The 27877-nt window shown below is 37.4% G+C and overlaps 1 protein-coding gene across 3 annotated transcripts in view; it reads right to left on the bottom strand.

Moving 5' to 3' along the window:
- The window catches only part of LOC143228645 (inverted formin-2-like), an 89845-nt gene that overhangs the window by 12010 nt on the left and 49958 nt on the right, over positions 1-27877 (bottom strand). Inside the window, exons 6-15 of one of the 3 annotated variants that reach the window (XM_076459883.1) lie at positions 25776-26537; positions 24285-24346; positions 18732-18834; positions 16953-17038; positions 15628-15728; positions 14374-14444; positions 13791-13898; positions 8586-8656; positions 6424-6559; positions 5682-5846 (exon numbers count right to left, since the gene is read on the bottom strand). In XM_076459883.1, coding sequence (XP_076315998.1) covers positions 5778-5846; positions 6424-6559; positions 8586-8656; positions 13791-13898; positions 14374-14444; positions 15628-15728; positions 16953-17038; positions 18732-18834; positions 24285-24346; positions 25776-26537 — 1569 coding nt within the window. In that variant the 3' untranslated portion in view covers positions 5682-5777. Of the gene's footprint in view, positions 1-5681; positions 5847-6423; positions 6560-8585; positions 8657-13790; positions 13899-14373; positions 14445-15627; positions 15729-16952; positions 17039-18731; positions 18835-24284; positions 24347-25775; positions 26538-27877 lie in introns of those variants that run through there. The other 2 variants (XM_076459884.1, XM_076459882.1) reach the window with 2 other exon arrangements.

Raw genomic sequence — 27877 nt, forward strand, 5'->3', positions numbered from 1 at the left:
TTTCATGTCACAGTTCTCACACTGTAGAAGAGTGAAGGGTTTTATGTCACAGTTCTCACACTCCAGAAGAGTGAAGGGTTTTATGTCACAGTTCTCACACCACAGAAGAGTGAAGGGTTTTATGTCACAGTTCTCACACTACAGAAGAGTGAAGGGTTTTATGTCACAGTTCTCACACTACAGAAGAGTGAAGGGTTTTATGTCACAGTTCTCACACAATAGAAGAGTGAGGGGTTTTATGTCACAGTTCTCACACTATAGAAGAGTGAGGGGTTTTATGTCACAGTTCTCACACTGTAGAAGAGTGAGGGGTTTTCATGTCACAGTTCTCACACTGTAGAAGAGTGAGGGGTTTTCATGTCACAGTTCTCACACTGTAGAAGAGTGAGGGGTTTTCATGTCACAGTTCTCACACTGTAGAAGAGTGAGGGGTTTTCATGTCACAGTTCTCACACTGTAGAAGAGTGAGGGGTTTTCATGTCACAGTTCTCACACTGTAGAAGAGTGAAGGGTTTTATGTCACAGTTCTCACACCCAGAAGAGTGAAGGGTTTTATGTCACAGTTCTCACACTACAGAAGAGTGAAGGGTTTTATGTCACAGTTCTCACACTACAGAAGAGTGAAGGGTTTTATGTCACAGTTCTCACACTACAGAAGAGTGAAGGGTTTTATGTCACAATTCTCACACAATAGAAGAGTGAGGGGTTTTATGTCACAGTTCTCACACTATAGAAGAGTGAGGGGTTTTTATGTCACAGTTCTCACACTGTAGAAGAGTGAGGGGTTTTTATGTCACAGTTCTCACACTATAGAAGAGTGAGGGGTTTTCATGTCACAGTTCTCGCACTATAGAAGAGTGAGGGGTTTTTATGTCGTAGTTCTCACACTCGAGAAGAGTGAGGGGTTTTTTCACGTCGTAGTTCTCACACTCGAGAAGAGTGAGGGGTTTTTTCACGTCGTAGTTCTCACACTCGAGAAGAGTGAGGGGTTTTTTTCACGTCGTAGTTCTCACACTCGAGAAGAGTGAGGGGTTTTCATGTCACAGTTCTCACACTCGAGAAGAGTGAGGGGTTTTCATGTCACAGTTCTCACACTCGAGAAGAGTGAGGGGTTTTCATGTCACAGTTCTCACACTACAGAAGAGTGAAGGGTTTTATGTCACAGTTCTCACACTACAGAAGAGTGAAGGGTTTTATGTCACAGTTCTCACACTGTAGAAGAGTGAAGGGGTTTTTATGTCACAGTTCTCACACTGTAGAAGAGTGAAGGGGTTTTTATGTCACAGTTCTCACACTATAGAAGAGTGAGGGGTTTTTATGTCACAGTTCTCACACTGTAGAAGAGTGAGGGGTTTTTATGTCACAGTTCTCACACTATAGAAGAGTGAGGGGTTTTCATGTCACAGTTCTCACACTGTAGAAGAGTGAAGAGGATTTTATGTCACAGTTCTCACACTGTAGAAGAGTAAAGAGGATTTTATGTCACAGTTCTCACACTGTAGAAGAGTGAGGGGTTTTTATGTCACAGTTCTCACACTATAGAAGAGTGAAGGGTTTTTATGTCAGTTCTCACACTCGAGAAGAGTGAGGGGTTTTCATGTCACAGTTCTCACACTCGAAAAGAGTGAGGGGTTTTATGTCACAGTTCTCACACTCGAGAAGAGTGAGGGGTTTTATGTCACAGTTCTCACACTCGAGAAGAGTGAGGGGTTTTCATGTCACAGTTCTCACACTCGAGAAGAGTGAGGGGTTTTCATGTCACAGTTCTCACACTCGAGAAGAGTGAATGGTTTTCATGTCACAGTTCTCACACTCGAGAAGAGTGAATGGTTTTTATGTCACAGTTCTCACACTATAGAAGAGTGAGGGGTTTTCATGTCACAGTTCTCACACTGTAGAAGAGTGAGGGGTTTTATGTCACAGTTCTCACACCCAGAAGAGTGAGGGGTTTTATGTCACAGTTCTCACACCCAGAAGAGTGAAGGGTTTTATGTCACAGTTCTCACACTACAGAAGAGTGAAGGGTTTTATGTCACAATTCTCACACAATAGAAGAGTGAAGGGTTTGTATGTCACAGTTCTCACACTACAGAAGAGTGAAGGGTTTGTATGTCACAGTTCTCACACTACAGAAGAGTGAAGGGTTTGTATGTCACAGTTCTCACACTACAGAAGAGTGAAGGGTTTTTATGTCACAGTTCTCACACTCGAGAAGAGTAAAGGGGTTTTTATGTCACAGTTCTCACACTATAGAAGAGTGAGGGGTTTTTATGTCACAGTTCTCACACTGTAGAAGAGTGAGGGGTTTTTGTCACAGTTCTCACACTTGAGAAGAGTGAAGGGTTTTATGTCACAGTTCTCACACAATAGAAGAGTGAAGGGTTTGTATGTCACAGTTCTCACACTACAGAAGAGTGAAGGGTTTGTATGTCACAGTTCTCACACTACAGAAGAGTGAAGGGTTTGTATGTCACAGTTCTCACACTACAGAAGAGTGAAGGGTTTTTAAGTCACAGTTCTCACACTCGAGAAGAGTGAAGGGGTTTTTACGTCACAGTTCTCACACTCGAGAAGAGTGAGGGTTTTTTTCACGTCGTAGTTCTCACACTCGAGAAGAGTGAGGGTTTTTTTCACGTCGTAGTTCTCACACTCGAGAAGAGTGAGGGGTTTTTTCACGTCGTAGTTCTCACACTCGAGAAGAGTGAGGGGGTTTTTTCACGTCGTAGTTCTCACACTCGAGAAGAGTGAGGGGTTTTCATGTCACAGTTCTCACACTCGAGAAGAGTGAAGGGGTTTTTATGTCACAGTTCTCACACTATAGAAGAGTGAATGGTTTTTATGTCACAGTTCTCACACTATAGAAGAGTGAATGGTTTTTATGTCACAGTTCTCACACTACAGAAGAGTGAAGGGTTTTATGTCACAGTTCTCATACTATAGAAGAGTGAAGGGTTTTTATGTCACAGTTCTCACACTCGAGAAGAGTGAGGGATTTTCATGTCACAGTTCTCACACTGTAGAAGAGTGAGGGGTTTTCATGTCACAGTTCTCACACTGTAGAAGAGTGAAGGGTTTTATGTCACAGTTCTCACACTGTAGAAGAGTGAGGGGTTTTCATGTCACAGTTCTCACACTGTAGAAGAGTGAGGGGTTTTCATGTCACAGTTCTCACACTGTAGAAGAGTGAGGGGTTTTCATGTCACAGTTCTCACACTGTAGAAGAGTGAGGGGTTTTCATGTCACAGTTCTCACACTGTAGAAGAGTGAGGGGTTTTCATGTCACAGTTCTCACACTGTAGAAGAGTGAGGGGTTTTCATGTCACAGTTCTCACACTGTAGAAGAGTGAGGGGTTTTCATGTCACAGTTCTCACACTGTAGAAGAGTGAAGGGTTTTATGTCACAGTTCTCACACTACAGAAGAGTGAAGGGTTTTATGTCACAGTTCTCACACTACAGAAGAGTGAAGGGTTTTATGTCACAGTTCTCACACTACAGAAGAGTGAAGGGTTTTTATGTCACAGTTCTCACACTACAGAAGAGTGAAGGGTTTTATGTCACAATTCTCACACAATAGAAGAGTGAGGGGTTTGTATGTCACAGTTCTCACACTGTAGAAGAGTGAGGGGTTTTTATGTCACAGTTCTCACACTCGAGAAGAGTGAAGGGGTTTTTATGTCACAGTTCTCACCCTATAGAAGAGTGAAAGGTTTTATGTCACAGTTCTCACCCTATAGAAGAGTGAAAGGTTTTATGTCACAGTTCTCACACTATAGAAGAGTGAAGGGTTTTTATGTCACAGTTCTCACACTCGAGACGAGTGAGGGGTTTTTTCACGTCGTAGTTCTCACACTCGAGAAGAGTGAGGGGTTTTTTCACGTCGTAGTTCTCACACTCGAGAAGAGTGAGGGGTTTTTTCACGTCGTAGTTCTCACACTCGAGAAGAGTGAGGGGGTTTTCACGTCGTAGTTCTCACACTCGAGAAGAGTGAGGGGTTTTCATGTCACAGTTCTCACACTCGAGAAGAGTGAGGGGTTTTCATGTCACAGTTCTCACACTCGAGAAGAGTGAGGGGTTTTCATGTCACAGTTCTCACACTACAGAAGAGTGAAGGGTTTTATGTCACAGTTCTCACACTACAGAAGAGTGAAGGGTTTTATGTCACAGTTCTCACACTGTAGAAGAGTGAAGGGGTTTTTATGTCACAGTTCTCACACTGTAGAAGAGTGAAGGGGTTTTTATGTCACAGTTCTCACACTATAGAAGAGTGAGGGGTTTTTATGTCACAGTTCTCACACTGTAGAAGAGTGAGGGGTTTTTATGTCACAGTTCTCACACTATAGAAGAGTGAGGGGTTTTCATGTCACAGTTCTCACACTGTAGAAGAGTGAAGAGGATTTTATGTCACAGTTCTCACACTGTAGAAGAGTAAAGAGGATTTTATGTCACAGTTCTCACACTGTAGAAGAGTGAGGGGTTTTTATGTCACAGTTCTCACACTGTATAAGAGTGAGGGGTTTTTATGTCACAGTTCTCACACTACAGAAGAGTGAGGGGTTTTATGACATTAAAATTTGATTTATTAATTTATTAGCTTTGTTTTCATATCATGTTTATTCATATTCAATAATAATAAAGTACTTTTAATTACGTTTTTGGTCTGGTAAGAAGGTTTACTGACAGAAATGTGTCAGAAGTCACCCAAGTTTATCAACACATACTGTATTTCTGTATTTTATATGAAGACTGTTCTGTGTTACTTGAGTTCTATTGCATTTCGATACATTATATGAAGACTGTTCCATGTTACTTGAGTTCTACTGTATTTCTGAGCTACACTGTTATACATATATTTACTTAAGTTCATACCAAAAGAGAAGTATGCGGCACTGCTGCCATGCTAATACCAACAAGTATTTTACTAGTTTCAACACTTCAGTTATGTAAACCACTGAAGGTAAATAGTGTTGGATATTTCTGATCCTGTACTCATTCAGTAATATATAAAACAAAATTATGGACAATTTATCACATCTTTCTTAATTCTTTATCAATTGTTTTTATGTTTTGTTTTTTTAATACACATCTTACTTGTTAAAATGTACAGTGGAGTACAATAATGTAAACAACTTGATGACACTAACACTTAAGTACAGTACACTGACACTTCAGTACAATAACGTAAACAACTTGATGACAGTACACTGACACTTAATGACAACTGTTATTTTCTGTTCATCTCGACTGTTATATCACTCTTCCAATTTTGAGTGGACAGGAATTATATATCTGTAAAACCAAAGAAGGAATAATACAAAAGGCTGGTATTTTGTTCTTCAAACAAATTGTTGCAACAGTAATTTGAATCTTGGGTAACAAGCAAAGAAGGACTGAGTGAATCTGGATGACGAACCCTAGAAAGAAGGGGTTGAGGTAGGGTTAATCCCACTTTTACTGAGTTTACCGTTTCAATAATGTTAGAACAGGAACACTTATCAAAATATGTCTTGATATTCCTGCAGTAGTAACAGTAGGACATTGAAACTGGTGGATACTCAGTAAAAGGTAAATAAATTCTGAGGATGAGCTTTTTTCGATAGATAAGTTTCCTTATCAAAAGTGAATGTATTATCTTTCAGGGAAGTATTATGGTACAAAGAAATATATAATATTGCTACCTTACCTCAATTGCTGTTTTGAATTTGTGGCAAAATTTTTGAAAAACCTTGAAACATTCCTCAAGTTTAAAAGTTGTTCTGTCTTCACATAAAAAAATCTGCTAAATCTTCAGGACAATTTCAAGAAAGTCAATATCATTCAGGACATCCGTAAGATGTTCTTCTGCAATCTACAATAAAACTGAAGGTTACAATGTCACATTCACTTCAAAATAAAATGGAAAAATTCTAATCATGAAGATGATAGCTCATAAGTTACTTTAATAAACCACAGGAACAGATCAAAGTGTTACATAGGTCCATGACATAACACACTAAAGACAGCTATTATTAATTCAGTTTCTGATATCCACAGGAACATGATTATAAAAGGCTAAAGTTAGATATGTTGGTTTAGTTTATGACAGCCACAGGAACAGGTCAAACCGCTTGAATGGTTGAGAAGATATGAAAAGCTAAGATTAGCTATTTTGATTTAATCTAACAGCAGATCAAATTGCTTGGCAGGTTCATGATATATGAAATGCTAAGTTTATCCACATTTATATAGTTTCTGTTGACTGCACATCACACTGTTAGACAAGTCCAGGATAAGAAAAGCTAATGCTATCCATTTTTATTTTTTTCTGGAACCCACATATCAAATATTTAAAGATTTCTTGGATACATCAAGCTCTGCTCATTTCTTTCTTCAAACAAAACACAAACATTATGTTGGTTCAAAATCTGTATGAAATAGATTCAAACCTTTAAAAATGGCTCCATTTGTTCTTGTATCTGAGAGTCAGCATTCATAACCTGTGTAGAAACTATGGTGACCTTGTCTCTGAGGTTGGTGACCTCCACCTTCATATTATCAATGGATACCCTAAAAATAAACAGACTGTATGGAATGAACAATACTGATGTGTTAAATATCCTGTATATCTCAATCTGAAAAATACTTAATGGACATACGTAATAGTTTCTGTTTGTTTTTCTAACCATAACAGTACTAAAGGAGTGTATTTAATAACCTCACCTTACCATGATAACCATAACAGTACCAAACGAGCGTATTTAATAACCTCACCTTATCATAACAGTACTAAAGGAGTGTATTTAATAACCTCACCTCACCATAACAGTACTAAAGGAGTGTATTTAATAACCTCACCTCACCATAACAGTACTAAAGGAGTGTATTTAATAACCTCACCTCACCATAACAGTACTAAAGGAGTGTATTTAATAACTTCACCTCACCATACCAGTACTGAAGGAGTGTATTTAATAACCTCACCTCACCATAACAGTACTGAAGGAGTGCATTTAATAACCTCACCTCACCATAACAGTACTGAAGGAGTGCATTTAATAACCTCACCTCACCATAACAGTACTGAAGGAGTGCATTTAATAACCTCACCTCACCATAACAGTACTGAAGGAGTGCATTTAATAACCTCACCTCACCATAACAGTACTGAAGGAGTGCATTTAATAACCTCACCTCACCATAACAGTACTGAAGGAGTGCATTTAATAACCTCACCTCACCATAACAGTACTGAAGGAGTGCATTTAATAACCTCACCTCACCATAACAGTACTGAATGAGTGTATTTAATAACCTCACCTCACCATAACAGTACTGAAGTTACATATTTACTTCAACCTCTTCAATACCTGTACCTCATGTTGTGATATTACATTCTTTATCAGACAATTCTTTAGGGCACATGTCTCCCTTTTTATTCAAAAAGTTACATTCTAAAGACATCTTGGAGGAAACATCCACTCCAAAACAGACTATTCAAAGGCCACTGAAGATATATCCATTCAGGTTAGTGGGTTGTGATTTCCTTTCGCAGTGGGCCATGCATTTTCAGAAGAGATGGTCTGCCATTTTTTATTTTGGCTGAGGAAGTTAGATACTTGCAATTGGAAGTACCATCTACTATTTGAACCAGCTTTCCATTTCCATTAATATGAATGATTCAAAATCAGGTGATTTTTTGGGCTCTGCGATGATTTGTTGTGATTCGGTGGTTGCACACAGGATCCCCTCTACAGTTTCTGTGTTCACTAGCAAACTGTACACCCTTTCTCTTGCCCTGGATCATGTACAAGGTAATACAATACATGATACTATTTATACTGATTCATTTACCTCTCTACTGGCCCTGGAATCACTTAATATTAGTTCTCACCACATTCAAAACCAACTGACCCATTTCACTTTATCATCTACTCCTATCCAGTTTTTACTGATACCAGGCCACGTCAATATTCGCTTGAACGAACTCGCTGATACCACATCTGAATCTGTCCGTTCTGTCGCTGTCATTGCCGTGCCTGTTCCACACATGGACTTCAGTCCTGTGTTCAACGCTCGGCTCTGTGCCAGTTGACAGTCAACTTGGAATGAGCAAAGTGATAACAAAGTTTTCCAGATAAAACCCTCTACTGGACTTTGGCCATCTTGTTTTCATAAGGATCGGAGAGAGAAAGTTGTCCTAACTAAACTACGCATTGGTCACAGTTCTTAACTGATTGTTTTGTTTTATCTGGGACTGATGCACCAATGTGTGGTCTGTGTGACACTCAGGTCATGATAAGCCACATTTTACTGTCATGCCGTTGTTACGACCGTAAGCGATGGTACCATGTTAAAAATGTTTTTTACTATGGATACCCTGACGTTGGACAGTGTCATTGCCGATGGTGGCACTGTCCATTTTACAAATGTTTTTAATTTTAAATTCTGTTTTAAGTTTGATCTGACATTGAGCCACTATTATTAAAACATAATTTCCTTTACACTTTATAATAGTTTTACTGTTAATTTTAACAGTTTTTTTAATGGTTGTTCAGTGCAACTAGCTAAGTTGCTTTGCACCATAAAACTCCAAACAACAACAACTTACTTAGTAGCTTCTTCCAGACTTGGTAGTTCCTCAGAAAACTTTACCAAAGTGGGGTCTTTCTTCTCTACTTGCTGAAAAAAACGTATGAGCAGAAGGATAAATCCCAGGTTCTAACTGATCAAATACCAGAGTAAATTGAGCGTAAGAGAAAAATCACCTATTGTCTTTATAAGACAGTAACATAACTGATACTTATTACTCTGTAATGAAATGTTATGCTAGAAAGGTACATATATTTCATTATTTCCTGTTGTTTGAAAATAATCAGTAAATATGTTATTGTAACCAAATCTATTTTATTTATATGCAAAAACGGCTCGTTTGGGCTGAAAACACTTTACAGAGAAGAGCGAACAACGTTTCGACCTTCTTCGGTCATCGTCAGACCGAAGAAGGTCGAAACGTTGTTCGCTCTTCTATGTAAAGTGTTTTCTCAGCCCAAACGAGCCGTTTTTGCATATAAATTTCTCAACAAGTGGGTTTCTCGTCATCACAAATCTATTTTATGATAACACTGACTAGAGATGGCGCTAAAATCATAAATTGATAATTTCAGACTACGCAGATAAGAATTACAGTTTAGGATAATATATGTAAAAGATAACGAAATAAAATAAAACATGATATAAATGAGGTAATTGTAAAGTATAATATTTCACTAAATCGTGAGTCAATCGTGCATAAACTAACATATTTGTTGGCAACTTGAAGTAAGAGAAAATATCAGGTCATCCCATAAATAGTGTCCGAAAATTTAATACAGAAAGTGCCTCATTATTTCTGTCTTTATAGAAGTATTTAATTACTAAAATATGTAGCGGACGTGTGTAAAAATGTTCAGACAAATAAAAGAAACTAACCCAACTCCACTTTTTCAGATCATTAATCAAATAAACCCTTATGAAGATGGATGTGTCTGTGGAGCACATTAGACATATAATGTTTTATGAGTTTAAAAAAGGTAATAGTGCAATAGATACTACACGAAACCTTCAAGATGTTTATGGTTCAGAGTCTCTCTATGAAAGAAAATGTCGAAGGTGGTTTCAGTAATTCAGATCAGGTGACTACAGCTTAAGTGATGGGCCACGTTCAGGTTGTCCTGTTGAGTTTAATGATGACTTGCTGTTTGCTACACTTGATGAAGATTGTACTGTAACAGTTGAAGAACTAGTACAGAAGCTTAATTAAACTTATTAAACAGTTCACTGTCATCTGCAACAGCTTAGGAAGGTGTCAAAACTTGGAAAATGGGTCCCACATGATTTGACAGAAGCCAACCTTAGAGAAAGAGTGGACATTTGCACTTTTCTTCACTCTCGTGAACATAACTCACCTTTTTTGGACATGTTAGTGACTGGAGATGAAAAATGTATATTACAGAAATGTTAAGTGACGCAGACAATACTTCAGTGTAGGTAAATTGGCTAAGTCACAGCCCAAAATGGACCTCCACCCTAGGAAAGTTTTGTTAAGCGTTTGGTGTGATATTGTTGGTGTGATCCACTTTGAGTTGCTGCCACTCAGTGTAAGGATTACATCAGACTTTTATTGTCAGCAGTTACAGTGCTTGAATGTTGCACTGAAAGAAAAGAGGCCTGCTTTGATCAATCATAAAGGCGTTACGTTACACCAGGATTATGCACGGTCCCATACAGCAAGGATCACATCTGTAAAGATTGAAGAGCTAGACTGGGAAAAACTCCCACATCTTCATTATTTTCCAAACCTTGTCCCATCTGATTATCATCTATTCTGAAGTTTGCAGAACTATCTTGATGGTAAACAGCTTGTAACACATGAAGATGTCAAAACTACCATCTCTACATTTTTTTCATCCAAACCATAATTTTATAGAAGTGACATTCAGAAGCTTGTGAATCATTGACAGGAAGTATAGCAATGGAACATACATTATTGATTAAATAACATTAAAAGTGTTTGAAATCCTTTCTCTTTTTCTAAACCTAAAATCGGACGTTATTAAAGGGATGACCTGATACGTTATACTGGTTTATCATAAATACTAAACAAATTGCGGGTTGGATACAATATTAAACAAGTTGCGGGTTGGATCTCTGGCACTGTCTCGTGGTTAGGGTACTGTGGTTCGCGAAGTTGAATTCCATTGCTAAAAATGCCCTTTCAGCCTAGCGGCGTTATAATGTAGAAGTAAATCCCACTTTTTGCTGATACATAGTATCCCAAGAGTTTTCGATGGATTATGTTGGCTGCCATCACTCCAGTGTAGCCCCCAAAAGCGGCACAGCGACATGTCTGAGGACTTACAACGCTTGAAACCGAGTTTCGATACCTGTAGTTGGCAAAGCGCAGAGAGCCCATTGAGTGGATTAGCGCTTAATTACAAACGAAATCTCTAGTGTGCCACTTCTAAACTAGAAACGGTTATGGCAGATATCTCTCGAGTGCCCTCACTGGTTCAGCGGGAAATCTGAAGGCACATAGGGCACAACATAGATAGTCCATTGTTTAGCTTTGTAATCGACAGTGAAACAAATAAAACCTTTATAGTAGCGAAGTTAAAACTTTCTTTTAGAAATTCATTGTGATTGTATCTATGATGGTTATGCTAATATTATCTGTTGCAGTTGTAAGTGAGATTAGGGTAAACACGACATTCTCTCATTACATCCTCAGTAGATTAGTGTTTAATTAAAATAGGTCTTCTAAATGTAAATAACTTTGAAAACGGAAACAAAGGACTTTATCCCAAATTTTCACAACAACAGGAGAAAGAAGTTTCAAAATTCGAAACAAATGATTTTCTCTTTAAGAAATAAACTGGTGACCCCAAACGTTGTACTCATCAAAAATTTTTATATCATTAAAAGAAAATCTTTGTGGTTTCCATTGTGTGGTAGTTATCGTGACGATAAAACAATTACTGTACAATCTACTCCTGATATTATGGTTAAGTATTCATTTAAAGGGGGAAGGGGTAAATCCTCCTGAAGAACTGGAATCCACACACTTTGAAGCATTATTTAAAAATCAAGGGGTTTTCATGAACAATATTATAACAAAAATCACACGTTAATATTATAATATAAATTTCTGTATCTTGAATTAGGTACCTTTAATTTTTGATAGGTCCACATTAGATCATAGGCCTAATTCTTCAAACAGATACCGCTATACTTACATTACATACCCAAAAGTATGTAGACACCCGACCATCACCTCCATATGTTCTTGTTGAACATCTCATTCCAGAATCATGGACATTAATATGGAGTTGGCCCCCCTTTGCTGCTACAACAGCCACCACTCTTCTGGGAAGGCTTTTCACTAGATTTTGGAACATGGCTGTGGGGATTCGCTCTTATTCAGCCATAAGAGCGTCAGTGAGGTCGGGCACTGATGTCGGGCGAGAAGGCCTGACTCGCAGTCAGCATTCCAATTCATCCCAAAGGTGTTTGATAAGGTTGAGGTCAGGGCTCTGTACAGGCCAGTCAAGTTCTTCCACACCAACCTCGGAAAACCATGTCTTTGTGGACCTCGCTTTGTGCAAGGGGTCATTGTCATGCTGAAACAAAAAAGGGCCTTTTCCAAACTGTTGCCACAAAGTTGGAAGCACACAATTCTCTAGAATGTCATTGTATGTTGTAGTATTAAGATTTCCCTTCACTGTAACTAAAGAGCCCAAACCATTAAAACAGCCCCATACCATTATTCCTCCTCCATGAAACTGTACAGTTGGCACTATGTATTCAGATAGGTAGTGTTCTCCTGGCATCCACCAAACCCTGATTCGTTCTTGAGACTGTCAGCTAGTGAAGTGTGATTCATCACTCCAGAGAACACGTTTCCACTGCTCCAGAGTCCAATGGTAGTGTGCTTTACACCACTCCAGCCGACGTTTGGCATTGTGTATGGTGATCTTAGGTTTGTGTGTGGCTGTTCAGCCATGGAAACCCATTTTATGAAGCTCCCAATGAACAGTTCTTGTGCTTACGTTGCTTCCAGAGGAACTTTGGAACATGGTCGCGAGTGTTGCAACTGTGGACAAAAGATTGTTCGCGCTATGCGCTTCAGCACTCGGCTGTCCCCTTCTGTGAACTCGTGTGGCCTACCGCTTCGTGGCTGAGCTATTGTTGCTATTAGACATTTCCACTTCACAATAACAGCACTTACAGTTGACCGGAGCAGCTCTAGCAGCGCAGAAATTTGACAAACTGACTTTTTAGAAAGGTGGGATCCTATGACAGTGGTACGTTGAAAAACGTCACTGAGCTCCACAGTGTGACCCATTCTACTACTATTGTTTGTCTATGGAGACTGCATGGCTGTAAGCTTGATTTTATGCACCTGTTAGCAATGTGTGTGGCTGAAATAGCCGAACCCACTAATTAGAAGTAGTGTCCACATACTTTTGGCCATGTAGTGTATTTTGAGAAATAGAAAATAAAAAGTATCCTTTGGATTTGGAAATTAAAAAAAAAAAAAATTGATGAAATCTGATATATTCCTTGACTATATCACACTGGATTAAGATGTTTAATTATATTAGTTGGATGAAAAATTCTCAAAATACTTATAGACTACGTTACACAGAAATGAACAGTTACAGTTAACGCAGTCTCCAACCCTCATTACTCAAGACTTTATTTTAGTGAAACCCTTCGTATTCAGAAGGCTTAATGTAGTGCGTACTTAGCTGGTAAAAGCTGCGTTTGTAAGGCTTAGGATAGAGGCTATTTTGTTATGGAATATCGTGTTCCGAGAGCTTAGCGTAAATAGTATTACGTAATTTATATTGTGTTTGGAAGGCCGACCGTGATGGGTATCTTGTTGGTGAATATCGTTTTCTTAAGGCTTAGCGCAGAGAGTATTACGTTAGTAAATATTGTTTTCGGTAGGCTTAGTGTGGTGGATATTACGTTAGTGAATATTGTGTTCGGTAGGCCTAGTGTGGTGGATATTACGTTAGTGAATATTGTGTTCGGTAGGCCTAGTGTGGTGGATATTACGTTAGTGAATATTGTGTTCGGTAGGCCTAGTGTAAAGCAGTGGTTCCCAACCAGGGGTGCGAGATCGCGTTTGTTCTGGCCACCTTCACCTTTATTCTTAAATAAATAATTACTGTGAGGGGTGCGAGAACATATTAAATTTCTTTTAGGGTTGGGAACCACTGGTGTAGAGAGTATTTCATGAATGAAAATCGACTTTGGAAGGTTTCCTTACCATTGCCACATAGTGAATTAGGTTCATTCCAGGTTTATTAGCTCTTATATCAGTCAGTTTCAATAAAGATCTCATCTTGAAACCAGCAGCTCTACCAGCGTACCCACCCTGAAGAATCGAAAAATATTATAGTCACCTATAGTTAATAACAGTCCTTATTTGTAGATTACATTCTGGCGAATTTCAGTAACATGTTAAAAACAACACAATTCTGATAATAATAATAAATTACAAAAACGTTTGAACTTTGTTATTGTGTGTTTTTATAGACGAAATAAATATACACAATCCATATGTATATTTTAGCATACTTGTGGCAGTAGTTTAATTATAGCATTTAAAAAACACTGGTTCGTTTATAGCTGTAAGTTATTTCAACAGGTGTATCTTAACTTCTCAGAAGTGTGACAACAGTTAAAACAAATTATTATTGAATTATAATAAATTTTCCCTACGTCACCTAGCAACAATTCCACTGTTTACTGTAAACACTTGTCGGTAGAGTGAACAGAAGCAAAAAATATTAATTTTAAAAACATTGGACATAATTATAGTAGTGTTATAAGTTTGAAATGTAACTTACTGCGTTAAGAAAGTTCCCGGCAACTAGAATCATGTAGAGAATTTCGTGAAGCGAGTGAGAGACCTTTATTTCTGTAATAAACAATGTTACATATGTCAGTATAAATCATTATTAGAATTAACGGGTCGTTTTGAAAAACGTTCAGTTCGTGATTGGAACCGTAACTTCCCGTTTCAGCTTGAAATAATTAATTTAACACATACCTTTGTAGAGATGTCCTGTTAACTCCTGTAGGATCAAACATGTGGACTGAAAGGGTCAAAGAGCAGGTTTTCAGGGCCACCGAAACTGCATTCCTCATCACACCCGTACTACAGATGGCGTGACCAAACATGGCGCACGTAACGACTTTCACTGGGAGTAACAACAGAATTTGGGATAACGGAAGAACTCGAAGGTAGATTGGGACCTTTGTAAATCTATAATATAGTTAAGCCAGTGACGGTCAATCTACCTGGCGGTTGTCCACTATGTCAAGCGATGTTTCAGTACTTACCACAGCAGCGTTTTTATTTAGTACTATCTTGAGTGCAGAAACACATTACTTGTGTGCTACATTTTTTATCAAAAAACCGTCAATAAATAGTATAGACTCGTACAGAACAAAGGAAACACTAAAACGAAGACATAATAAGTGAAGTTACAAGGTGTTTTTCAAAGAATGCTCAAAAGTACATTATTTAAACCGTTGTGAGTGGACTACACTGACGTTTCAATAACTAACGGAGCAAATGAAAACTCTAATACAATCAAGGTTGAAAAAAAACAGTTTATTAAACCGTAGCAACAGAATCCCGAAATAAAACTTTTAAACAACTATTATATAAACTTGATAAGAAAAAAAGGATTTGACAGAAATGATGTACAGTGATGTCGAGAAAACCCACTTGTAGAGAAAAATATATATATATGTAAAAAACGGCTCGTTTGGGTTGGGAAAAGTTTTGTGATAATATAAAATTATATATTCAAACACGCCCTCTACATTGTGACACTCAGTTACACAACCCCTTTTAAACATGTGGTCAGCTTCCGGTCAGTTACCTCTTTCTTTCTTTGTGAACTTCCTCAACCCAAACGAGCCGTTTTTACATAAATAAATGTTGATAAACATTATTATATGTGCGTCACCACTAGGGGGAGCTTGTGTCAGTTTCATAATATAAACACACTCAGAGGTAGGGTGTTCTATGTAAGAAAGGTGAGATAGCTGAACACAAAACAATAAATGAACAATGTTAGTTCGTACTCTACCTTGTGCTGCTAACTTCACACTTTCGATGGAACGCTTCACAAGGTTCATGTTTGTCCGAAATTCCTCTTTAAGAACCATACTTTCCACCCTTAATCTATAACTACAATAAAGCACACACAGTAACAAGTAGGTAAAATGATTCAGGATAACTAGTGGTTTTATGTTAACAATACTGATGTAATCGTTAGAGTAACTCTACTGGACGTTTTCTGTAATCTTGTCCAATAACAGTTATTTGTTTTGACGACAAATGTTTACTTTTTCTATGCTTTAAATATTTTTATTATTCAAGATTTGGCAGAAAAGATTTATCATTCTCAGAATGTACAAGTTTAGCTTTTTATTTCAAACCGTGATGCAGAATGTGTAGCTGTGAACGCGTTATAAAACTGACAGTCAATTTCACTATTCGGTGTAAACAGTCAGAGAAGCCAATAATGTGGCGCTGGTCGGATGCTCTCCCTCAAGTTGGTTCTTCAAAATTAGGGGCAGCTACACTTCAGACGAGAGATATCTTAAGTTCTTTAAAATTAGGGGCAGCTACACTTCAGACGAGAGATCTCTTAAGTTCTTTAAAATTAGGGGCAGCTACACTTCAGACGAGGGATCTCTTAAGTTCTTTAAAATTAGGGGCAGCTACACTTCAGACAAGGATGATGATGTATTAGTACATTAATAATTGTATTGATATAAGTATTTATATCTCATTATGAAATTTTGTTTTCAGAAAGATACCATTTCATATGTTTTGATATATTTAAATAATTACTGTTTAATTTAACTAAAATGTGTTTAGTTAATGTAGTTTAAATATAGTTTGATAATTCAGGATACAGTAAAATTAGTTTATTGTTTGTTTGTTTGTTTTGAATTTTGCACAAAGATACTCGAGGGCTATCTGCGCTAGTCGTCCCTAATTTAGCAGTGTAAGACTAGAGGGAATGCAGCTAGTCATCACCATCCACCGCCAACTCTTGGGCTACTCTTTTTACCAACGAATAGTGGGACTGACCGTCACATTATAACGCCCCCACAGCTGAATGGGCGAGAATGTTTGGCGCGACTGGGATGCGAACCCGCGACCCTCAGATTACGAGTCCCACGCCTTAACACGCTTGGCCATGCCGGGCCATTAGTTTATTAAGTATTAATTAAACTGTAGAACTAAATGAACTAACCACAAGAAAAAAAAGGTTATATGTTTGGGAAAGGTCAAACATATGTAATACTTTCACTTTATAACTAATACTTCCAATTATAAAAAACATCCTGAGTTATTGTATTAAGATGACTGTATAACAAACACAAAGTTACTAATTATTACCTTGGCAACTGAATTAACTCCATCAGAAAATCCTCAGCATTTCCTAGACGTTGTCTATCTCCGAGAAACTCTCGCAACATTTTAACCTGTAAAGAAAAATAAGATATTTGATAGTTTGTAGAGGCTACTATCTTTTAAATCGCGGCCATCATCAATTGACATATTCATGCTTTGCACTCGGTAAAGCTATCATCAGTTGATGATACAGGCTAAACACATGAGTTAGTAACCCCCTCACACATTAATGACTGCACCCACTCAAAGTCTTACGTCTGAGTCATTTTCTCAGCGTTAATGTCATGGAGCAGAAAAGGAAGGGTAAGTCAGCTGACGAAATGAAAACTTTTCATCAGAAGACGAAACTGAAGTGATGCTCGTGATAATTATTCCAATGAAGAATAAACTTTCCACATTTCTCATCATCAAATTCAGTTACTTCACGCTCTGAATGTGATTTAGAGAGTTATTCAGAATCCACCGATTTCCAACGATTTTGATCCATTTATTCATTGTTTTGATAGTAAAAACTCTGGACTCAGGTAAATTTAGGCTCATGGATGAATCTAAAGAATATAGGTGTTTTGTTGCTATATTTTATGAAAGTATAATGAATCATATTGTGAGTGAAACAGACAGATACGTGGTTTTGTAAATCCTTGAATTCTGAAGAAAGTAAATCCCTCTATTTCAATAAGTTTGTTTGTTTTGAATTTCGCGCAAAACTACACAAGGGCTATCTGGGCTAGTCGTCCCTAATTTAGCACTGTAAGACTAGAGGGGAGGCAACTAGTCATTACCACCCACCGCCAACTTTTGGGCTACTCTTTTGTCAACAAATAATGTGACTGAAAGAGCGAGCGTGTTTGGTGTGACGGGGATTCGAATCCCTCATATTACGAGTCGAGCGCCCTAATCATGCCAGCCCACAATGTGGGAATGAAAATTATATAAGTAAGAAATGTGAAGATACAACTCGTGAGAAAGTGCAAAATGTTTTACTCTGGTGATGCTGACGTCACATGTAAAATAGGATGTGTTGGCTGATATCTGGAAGAATGATCCCCTTATAGGAACTCCAGGTTTTCCAAAATGCATCACTGGAGATCGATCCAGAGAGATTCTTAGACATCTGGACTTTGTAAATAACTACCGATAATAGAAAGTGTTTACGGTGTTTACAATGTTGAGTGCTTTTACAATGTTTACAGTGTTGAAGTGTTTGCAGTATTGAAGTGCTTACAGTGTTTACAATGTTGAATAATAATCTAAGGAATATTTTTATCCACTTCAAAAATTGGTTATTCATGAATATTTGATTCTGTTCAAGTGTCGCACTGTCTTCAAGCAATACATTACAAGCAAGTGCCATAGATTTAGAATAAAGATCTTTGTATTATGTGATTGTCAGACATGAACTGTAATAGATGTGAGTATATATTCTGCAAGTGATGTCCCCAATTAGGATTTTCAAGTATGAAGTAACTCAACAGATTACTTTGGAAAAGTCCACATATTATATCCTCATGGTTATTATTCAAGTCTGAAACTATAGAAAACCCTACACTTTAGTGTGTAAGTACAACCGGATAACTCTGTACGTGAAGATGTAAGTACAGGTAGATAACTCTGTACGTACAGATGTAAGTACAACCAGATAACTCTGTACGTTAAGATGTAAGTACAGGTAGATAACTCTGTACAATTAAGATGCAACTACAACTGAATAACTCTACACGTTAAGATGTAAATATAACTACAAATACTAGTATACTGTATTACCTCATCTGGCTGTGGTAAAACCTTCAACAAACAACGGAGTTTTTCCACACCCATTTCTTCGTGTGCACCCTGGCGGATAATTTCAACGATATCTTTATTGGAACTGTCGAAGATAAGCACTTTATTAAAATAAATATTGTTACGTTCAAGATTTTGAAGTTTATAACACAGTAATAAAACTGTCGTCACTGACATATCATTGTACCTACACTCTGGCCTTCAAATAATGGTACTAAACTGAGACGTGATCACATACCTAAACACTATAAAAATAAATCACACAGTTCAATCAATTCAATTTACGAATCACAAAGTTCATTAAATAATATTTGTATGATAATCGTATTAGAGATAGTCATATTTCATGAGCTCTGAACTAGTCCTCTGTGAGTTTACAATTATTCGAACACATAAATCTGTTATCATAATTTGTCTAAAACTGTTCATATCGACAGGACTCCAGACACATTAGTCTTTCAAAAAAATCTCTTTTACTATAACTGTTCATATCGACAGGACTCCAGACACATTAGTCTTTCAAAAAAAATCTGTTTAACTGAAACTGTTCATATCGACAGGATTTCAGACACATTAGTCTTTCAAAACAATCTGTTTAACTAAAACTGTTCATATCGACAGGACTCCAGACACATTAGTCTTTCAAAAAATCTGTTTAACTAAAACTGTTCATATCGACAGGACTCCAGACACATTAGTCTTTCAAAAAAATCTTTAACTGAAACTGTTCATATTGACAGGACTCCAGACACATAGGTATTTAAACAAATCTGTTACAATAATTTAACTAAAACTGTTCATATCGACAGGACTCCAGACACATTAGTCTTTCAAAAAAATCTGTTTTACTAAAACTGTTCATATCGACAGGACTCCAGACACATTAGTCTTTCAAAAAAATCTGTTTAACTAAAACTGTTCATATCGACAGGACTCCAAACACATTAGTCTTTCAAAAAATCTGTTTAACTAAAACTGTTCATATCGACAGGACTCCAGACACATTAGTCTTTCAAAACAATCTGTTTAACTAAAACTGTTCATATCGACAGGACTCCAGACACATTAGTCTTTCAAAAAAATCTGTTTTACTATAACTGTTCATATCGACAGGACTCCAGACACAATAGTCTTTCAAAAAAATCTGTTTTACTAAAACTGTTCATATCGACAGGACTCCAGACACATTAGTCTTTCAAAAAAATCTGTTTAACTAAAACTGTTCATATCGACAGGACTCCAGACACATTAGTCTTTCAAAAAAATCTGTTTTACTATAACTGTTCATATCGACAGGACTCCAGACACATTAGTCTTTCAAAAAAAATCTGTTTAACTAAAACTGTTCATATCGACAGGACTCCAGACACATTAGTCTTTCAAAAAAATCTGTTTAACTGAAACTGTTCATATCGACAGGACTCCAGACACATTAGTCTTTCAAAAAATCTGTTTAACTAAAACTGTTCATATCGACAGGACTCCAGACACATTAGTCTTTCAAAAAAATCTGTTTAACTGAAACTGTTCATATCGACAGGACTACAGACACATTAGTCTTTCAAAAAATCTGTTTAACTAAAACTGTTCATATCGACAGGACTCCAGACACATTAGTCTTTCAAAAAAATCTGTTTAACTGAAACTGTTCATATCGACAGGACTCCAGACACATAGGTATTTAAACAAATCTGTTACAATAATTTAACTAAAACTGTTCATATCGACAGGACTCCAGACACATTAGTCTTTCAAAAAAATCTGTTTTACTAAAACTGTTCATATCGACAGGACTCCAGACACATTAGTCTTTCAAAAAAATCTGTTTAACTAAAACTGTTCATATCGACAGAACTCCAGACACATAGGTATTTAAACAAATCTTTTACAATAATTTAACTAAAACTGTTCATATCGACAGGACTCCAGACACATTAGTCTTTCAAAAAAATCTGTTTTACTAAAACTGTTCATATCGACAGGACTCCAGACACATTAGTCTTTCAAAAAAATCTGTTTAACTAAAACTGTTCATATCGACAGAACTCCAGACACATAGGTATTTAAACAAATCTTTTACAATAATTTAACTAAAACTGTTCATATCGACAGGACTCCAGACACATTAGTCTTTCAAAAAAATCTGTTTTACTAAAACTGTTCATATCGACAGGACTCCAGACACATTAGTCTTTCAAAAAAATCTGTTTAACTAAAACTGTTCATAATGCCAGGACTCTAGACATATTGGTATTTCAAAACATCTCTTATAATAATTTAACTTAAAGTGTTCATATCGATAGACATGGAGGCAGTCAGGGATTCGAACCCGTGACCCTCAGATTACGAGTCGAACGCCTTAACACATCTAGTCATGCCGGGCCTAACAAAGGAAAGAACTGTGGTTAAGTCACGTGTTTAGCACGTTCTCTAATACAGGCGCTAAATGATGTTGTGATATTTTAGTCTTGTCACTAAATACAAACTCATTCACTGGTACCTTAGTAACACAATACCTACATTCAAATTATAATTAAGAAATTTGTCGGACCATTTTGTCGACTTAAAATCCAGTGAATGGATTACTCTTCACATTGATTGGTTGTTTGGTTGTCGTTTACTGGCGCAAAGCAATTAGCCTATCTGGTGCATAAGTCCCAGATAAAACAAAAAATACCGAAACCGATGTATAGCCTAGCCAGAATAACTTTCTCCTTTTGGAAACAAGATGGCCAAAGTCCAGTAGAGAGTTTTATCTGGAAATGTTTACTATCACTTTACTAATTCCAAGTCGACTGTCAACTGGAGAGGAGCTGAGCTTTGAATACAGGACGATAGTTCATGTACGGGATGGGCCGTGATAGCACCAGTGCAGATGGACTTACCCTCGGTATCAATGAGTTCGTCCCAGTGAATAATGACGTCATCCGTTATCCAGAAGAACAAGACAGAAATAGATGATAAAGAGAAATGGGCCAGTCGATTTGGAATATCGACAAGAATCGGGTGAGAACTAATATTAAGTGATTCCAGGGCCAGTAGAGAGCTAAGTGAATCAGTATAAATAGTATATCGTGTATTGCATAGCTTGTACATGATCCAGGGCAAGAGAAATGGTGTACAGTTCTCCAGTGACACAGAAACTGTAGAGAGGATCCTGTGTGTCGAATCATAAGAAACCATGGCAGAGCCCAAAGAGTCACGTGATTTTGAATCATCAGTGTAAATGGAAATGGAAGGCTGGTTCGAAAGATGTTCTCCAAATAGAAGATGGTACTTCCAATCGGAAGTATCCTCCTTCCTCAGACAACTCAAGAAAAGGTCACACGTGGTTGTTAACAAGTCATGGTGGAATTGGCTGACCTGTACAGACAGCAACGTTATTTAAGGGGAGACTCAATTCAGTCAACTGCACCTGGATACAAAGGCCAAAAGGAAAAATGACAGACCATCTATACTGAAAAATCATGGCCCACTGAGAAAGGAAAACAACCCTAGGTGGGATGCTGTGGTAAAGATCGAAGTTCTGAAGCATACAGTAAAGACAGTTGTAAACAATGGTGGTTTAGAGAGGGTTCATGAGACTGTGTACAAACTCTGGACTGGGAAAGTGTGGAAAGCCCCTCATGATGAACGGAATTCAGCACGTTCAAGGACGAGGTCCTGACAAAGCCACACACAAGAGACCCTTGGCCCAGTTTCGATCGAATGAGAGCACAATATATCTTTAGCATAGAACATCGATCTGCTCCCCAAGAAGTGGAAGAGAGGACACAGAGGATGTTCAGTGCCCTTGTACAATTTACACATAGCTGTTTGATGTGTGGTATAAAGGTCAGCTTATGGTCAAAGATAAACTTCAATAACTCTGCCTCAGGAACAACGGGATTTAAATAATTACCCTATCGGTGGTAGAAGTGCATGCAAATGTTTTAACGCGAGAAAAGGTAAAGCTGTTTGCTGTGGGCCACTTCAATAAACGATTGAGTGCAGCCTGAAGCTGCTGTTAAATAAACCTCATGCTAGACGACTGACACAAGATGTAGATGCAAATGTAGGGGGAATTATCCAGTAATGGCATTAATCTTTATAATGAAAGACACCCAAGACACAGCCCTAAGGGACTCCAAGTTCCTGTGGAAAAGAACAGGAAAGTGTCGAACCCACACGAACTTGGGATCGTCAGTCCATTAAAAAATTGTTTAATAAAAACAAGCAAATGGCTGTGCAACCCGTATGAGTAGAGGTCTTGCAGAATGCTATACCTCCACATAATATCATAAGCCTTCTCAAGGTAAAAAAAATACAGAAACAAGATGTTGTCACTTGAGAAAGGCTTCTGTGATTGATGTTTCAAGTTGAATCAGGTAGTTCTCGGTAAAGCACTGTCGTCAGAACTCACACTGGTTTGGCGAGAGGAAGTTCTTTGATTCGAGGAACCAAACAAGATGCATTAACCATCCTCTATAAGACTTTACAGAGACAGCTCGTCAGAACAACTGGACAAACTACAGAACTGTCCTGTTTTAACTCAACACTACCTGACTGATCAATGAAGAAACAGTGTTTCTACTAGTAACAAACTACAGAACTGTCCTGTTTTAACTCAACACTACCTGACTGATCAATGAAGAAACAGTGTTTCTACTAGTAACAAACTACAGAACTGTCCTGTTTTATCTCAACACTACCTGACTGATCAATGAAGAAACAGTGTTTCTACTAGTAACAAACTACAGAACTGTCCTGTTTTATCTCAACACTACCTGACCGATCAATGAAGAAACAGTGTTTCTACTAGTAACAAACTACAGAACTGTACTGTTTTATCTCAACACTACCTGACTGATCAATGAAGAAACAGTGTTTCTACTAGTAACAAACTACAGAACTGTCCTGTTTTATCTTAACACTACCTGACTGACCAATGAAGAAACAATGTTTCTACTGATAACACACTACAGCATTGTCCTGTTTTATGTCAGTGTATCCTGACTGATCAATGGTGTATTTACATTTGTTCAGAAGTTATGTATAATTATACATGGCGTTTGGAAATATCGAATTTTATGTTCGTATATCTAAAATATAGTCTTATAAATTTAAATGCAAGTCCATGTTATATGGTGTCTCCACTATAGGAAGAAAACCTCAAAGTAATTATAAGAAAGGCCTACCTTCATAGACGAACTAATAAGAAAGGCCTACCTTCATAGACGAACTAATAAGAAAGGCCTACCTTCTTAGACGAACTAATAAGAAAGTCCTATCTTCTTAGAAGTAGAAATAAGAAATGCCTACCTTGATGAACATACTAATTTAACAAAGTATAATGAAGATGCTATATTGTTAGGGTAACCAACTGACGAGACAACATAAGAATGCAAGTAAAATATATTTAATAAGCTATACTAACCACATTTGTTTTACGTGCAGACTTTGATGTTATGGGAAGTTAAGACCAACAGTTAAAAAGTCAAGGTCTGAAGGCAGAATTCCCGTGACTACTGAGTTCAACATTTTAATTCAACTTACCAACGAAACTGTTTGACAAAGATGTTGATGTTTAGACTCCTTTTACTATCCAGCAGGTTGACCTAAAGCAGAAAATAATATCCTTTATGGAGTGATATAACATCTTGTACACCAGAATGTAGTAACATATAATAATTATGTATGTTGTGTACACTGTATACCAACATCTAAGTTATGGAATGATATAACATCTTGTACACCAGAATGTAGTAACATATAATAATTATGTATGTTGTGTACACTGTATACCAACATCTAAGTTATGGAATGATATAACATCTTGTACACCAGGACTACCAGAATGTAGTTAACATATAATAATTATGCATGTTGTGTACACTGTATACCAACATCTAAGTTATGGAATGATATAACATCTTGTACACCAGGACTACCAGAATGTAGTAACATATAATAATTACGTATGTTGTGTACACTGTGTACCAACATCTAAGTTATGGAATGATATAACATCTTGTACATCAGGACTACCAGAATGTAGTAACATATAATAATTATGTATGTTGTGTACACTGTATACCAACATCTAAGTTATGAAGTGATATAATATGTACTGGTGTCAGCACTGATTTTCACAATGTCGTCGTAGTTTTACGTATCTTCTTATGGCTGACATAAAAATGGTATTCTAATTCCATTATGTATATATGTAAGGAGGTTAAAACAGAAGTTGGTGTAATATCTATCCTTCCCTAAAGATACTGGTGTTTTGGTTTCACTGTTTTAATGTTGATACTTCTAGATCAGTGGTTATTTCACTGTTAAGTCAGTTTCAATCATTTTCTGATAATGTCGTGTGGTTTGACGATTCTGACAACGTCGTGTGATTTCACGACACATTTTTAATATCTCCGTTTCTTTGTTTTCATTGATTCAAAATCTGTCACGTCGTCAAAGCCAATTACGAACCTCCCAGTTTCCGATTTGATGGTCAATCACGTTAGGCACAAGATAACACGCTACAAGCACGAGCTTCTTATGAGGTGTAATTACATTCAAAGTTTTGTTTTTTAGACTGACTTTATATTTAAAATATCATGTCATCAAAACTATAAATAAACTTTTATGGGGAACAGGACTGGAGTTTTAATTAAACATGGGGAATCCACGAGTTCCTAGTGTGATACTCATACAGGTTGTCTTTTGAACTTGTACAGATGAGGTGACCTTTGTTTATCAGTTTAGTGTTTAAACAGCTCATTAGGTAGTGTTCGTGATTGAAATAAACACGTCCTTAGTTATCAATCGTGGATACTGCATGTCTAGGTCATGTGAAGAAAACAAGACCTACCAGTTATGTTAAAAACTTTATTTTGTCAAATAAAAGAACAACATCTAGTGTATCAGATGGATATCTTTAAGGATAAATAGTACGTCATTGTCTTGTGCAAAGGTACCTCTAATGGGAATGTTAAAACAATGTTTATAATAACAGATGTAATATTTGGTTCAATTAGAACAAAACCTCACCTCTTGGGTTTCTTTTCTCTTCCTCTCCCAACTCACAATGACATTTCTCACACCCATTCCTGGTGAAGCTTCACTGGTCATGTTAATTGTAGCACTGCTTTGCTGACAGAACAGCGCTTCCATTATCTCAAAGTCCATATTATTTAAACTACTGTTGTGTGTCCTAGCCACTAAGGTCCACAGGTTTTTCTTACCGACAACTTTGTTACTAGGGATCTTGTTCCAGTTCAGTGTTCTCATTTTATTCTTAGGCTTAGGGGTTTCTTGTTGAGGTAGAACAATCTGATCGGGAAGAGGCATCAGTGGTGGTGGAGGAGGAGGTACAGATGTATTAGATAAAGGTGGGGGAGGCAATGGAGCTTCCCAAGATAGAGAGGTAACTGTTTGCTGTTTCTCTCGAGTTAAAGGGAGAGAGAAAACAGGGTTGGTGGTACAAGTGGAGGACAAGATATCAGGAGTTCTGCACCCATCCAAAGAAAGGGACATAAGTGCCCACTTTCTGGTCCTCCAGTCTGCCTCTTCACGTTTGTGACAGGAGCACTTACAACAGGTCTCCGTTAAACGTAGTTTGTTCAGGTTCATATAAGAATTACATGAGAGAAGCAACCTCTCCAAGTCTTTCTTTGATTCCAGTAAGGTGGCTCTGTGCACAAGTCTCTCTGTTGTAGCCCAGATAATGTCTGAAATGAGCTGGGACGAATCCACACACAACAGGTGTTGTAGAATATTAAGGAATGGAACTTCTTGAGGTGTTTCTGCTACCTGTCCAATATATGATTAATTAACATTGTATAGAAACAGTTGTATCAATACTACCTCATCGTAATTTGTTCCCTCTAGATCAAATGATACTTAGTTAACCCTCTTTACACCATGTAACACCTACCTGATCTCATTTACACCATGTAACACCCACCTAGTCTCTAGAGTAGAATATGATCCACTATCCACCACATAACACCGACTTTGCCTATAGAGCACAACAAATATTATGTTTGTAATGTTACTTTACCAAAAATAGAAAAAGTTCAATAGATGTCACTACTGTCGAGTTAGCCCATAATTCAGGAAATTAGTTACTTCACATTAACTCTGTAACAAAGACACCACTGTTACGTACAAAAGTCAGTGAAACTAAATACGAAGAGGATGTAAGCCTCATTCAATTTTACCAAAACTAATTTGGTTTTCAATAACTGAAAACCAATTGAGAGTCAATAATATCTATCGATAGCAAGGGAAAAGGTATATCACTTGTTAATCTCCACATTTGGTTATGTACGATGTGCTCACTGTAGTAATTAAACGTTGAAATTTAACAGTACAAGCTGTCTAGGCCTGGCATGGGTAGATGGTTAAGGCACTCGACTCGTAATCTGAGGGTCGCGGGTTCGAATCTCCATCACACCAAACATGCTCGCCCTTTCAGCCGTGGGGGCGTTATAATGTAACGGTAAAAGAATAGCCCAAGAGTTGGCGGTGGGTGGTGAAGACTAGTTGCCTTCCCTCTAGTCTTACACTGCTACATCAGGGACAGCTAGCGCAGAAGATAGCCTTCGTGTAGCTTTGCGCGAAATGCAAAAAACAAAGAAACAAATAAGCTGTCAAACTTACTGAGCCGGCCAAGTGAAATGGTTTATGGATATACAAGTCTACGATTCGTGTCCTGTTACCGACAAAGAAGAAATTAATCACGCTCCGCAGTTAGGAACCGTGGGCGAGTTATAAGAGTAGCAGTTAAATCCCATTATTGGATTACAATAGTTAGGCTATGTGTTCAACATCTGGGACGATTAATTCGACTTGCCAAGCTTGTAGACATTAAAATCAACATTACATTTCGAGGATAAAAACATGGAAAACTTTACAAGTAACGTGTTTGTTTGTTTCGCGAAGATTCATTCTCGCTGTAAGGGATCTTTAGTATTGTGGAAATAAATCTCTGTTTTATTGCATCTTATCCAAAACACTTTAAGTGCAAAAAAAAGGGTATATTATTAACCCACCATCATGCCCCAAATTGAACGATAACCTTTGTCCTGGCTAAGTAATAAATAAATAAATATTTTATGTAAAGCTGTTATCAAAACAGTCAACTTATA

The sequence above is a fragment of the Tachypleus tridentatus genome, chromosome 10 (assembly GCF_004210375.1).
Source record: "Tachypleus tridentatus isolate NWPU-2018 chromosome 10, ASM421037v1, whole genome shotgun sequence".
Taxonomy (NCBI): domain Eukaryota; kingdom Metazoa; phylum Arthropoda; class Merostomata; order Xiphosura; family Limulidae; genus Tachypleus; species Tachypleus tridentatus.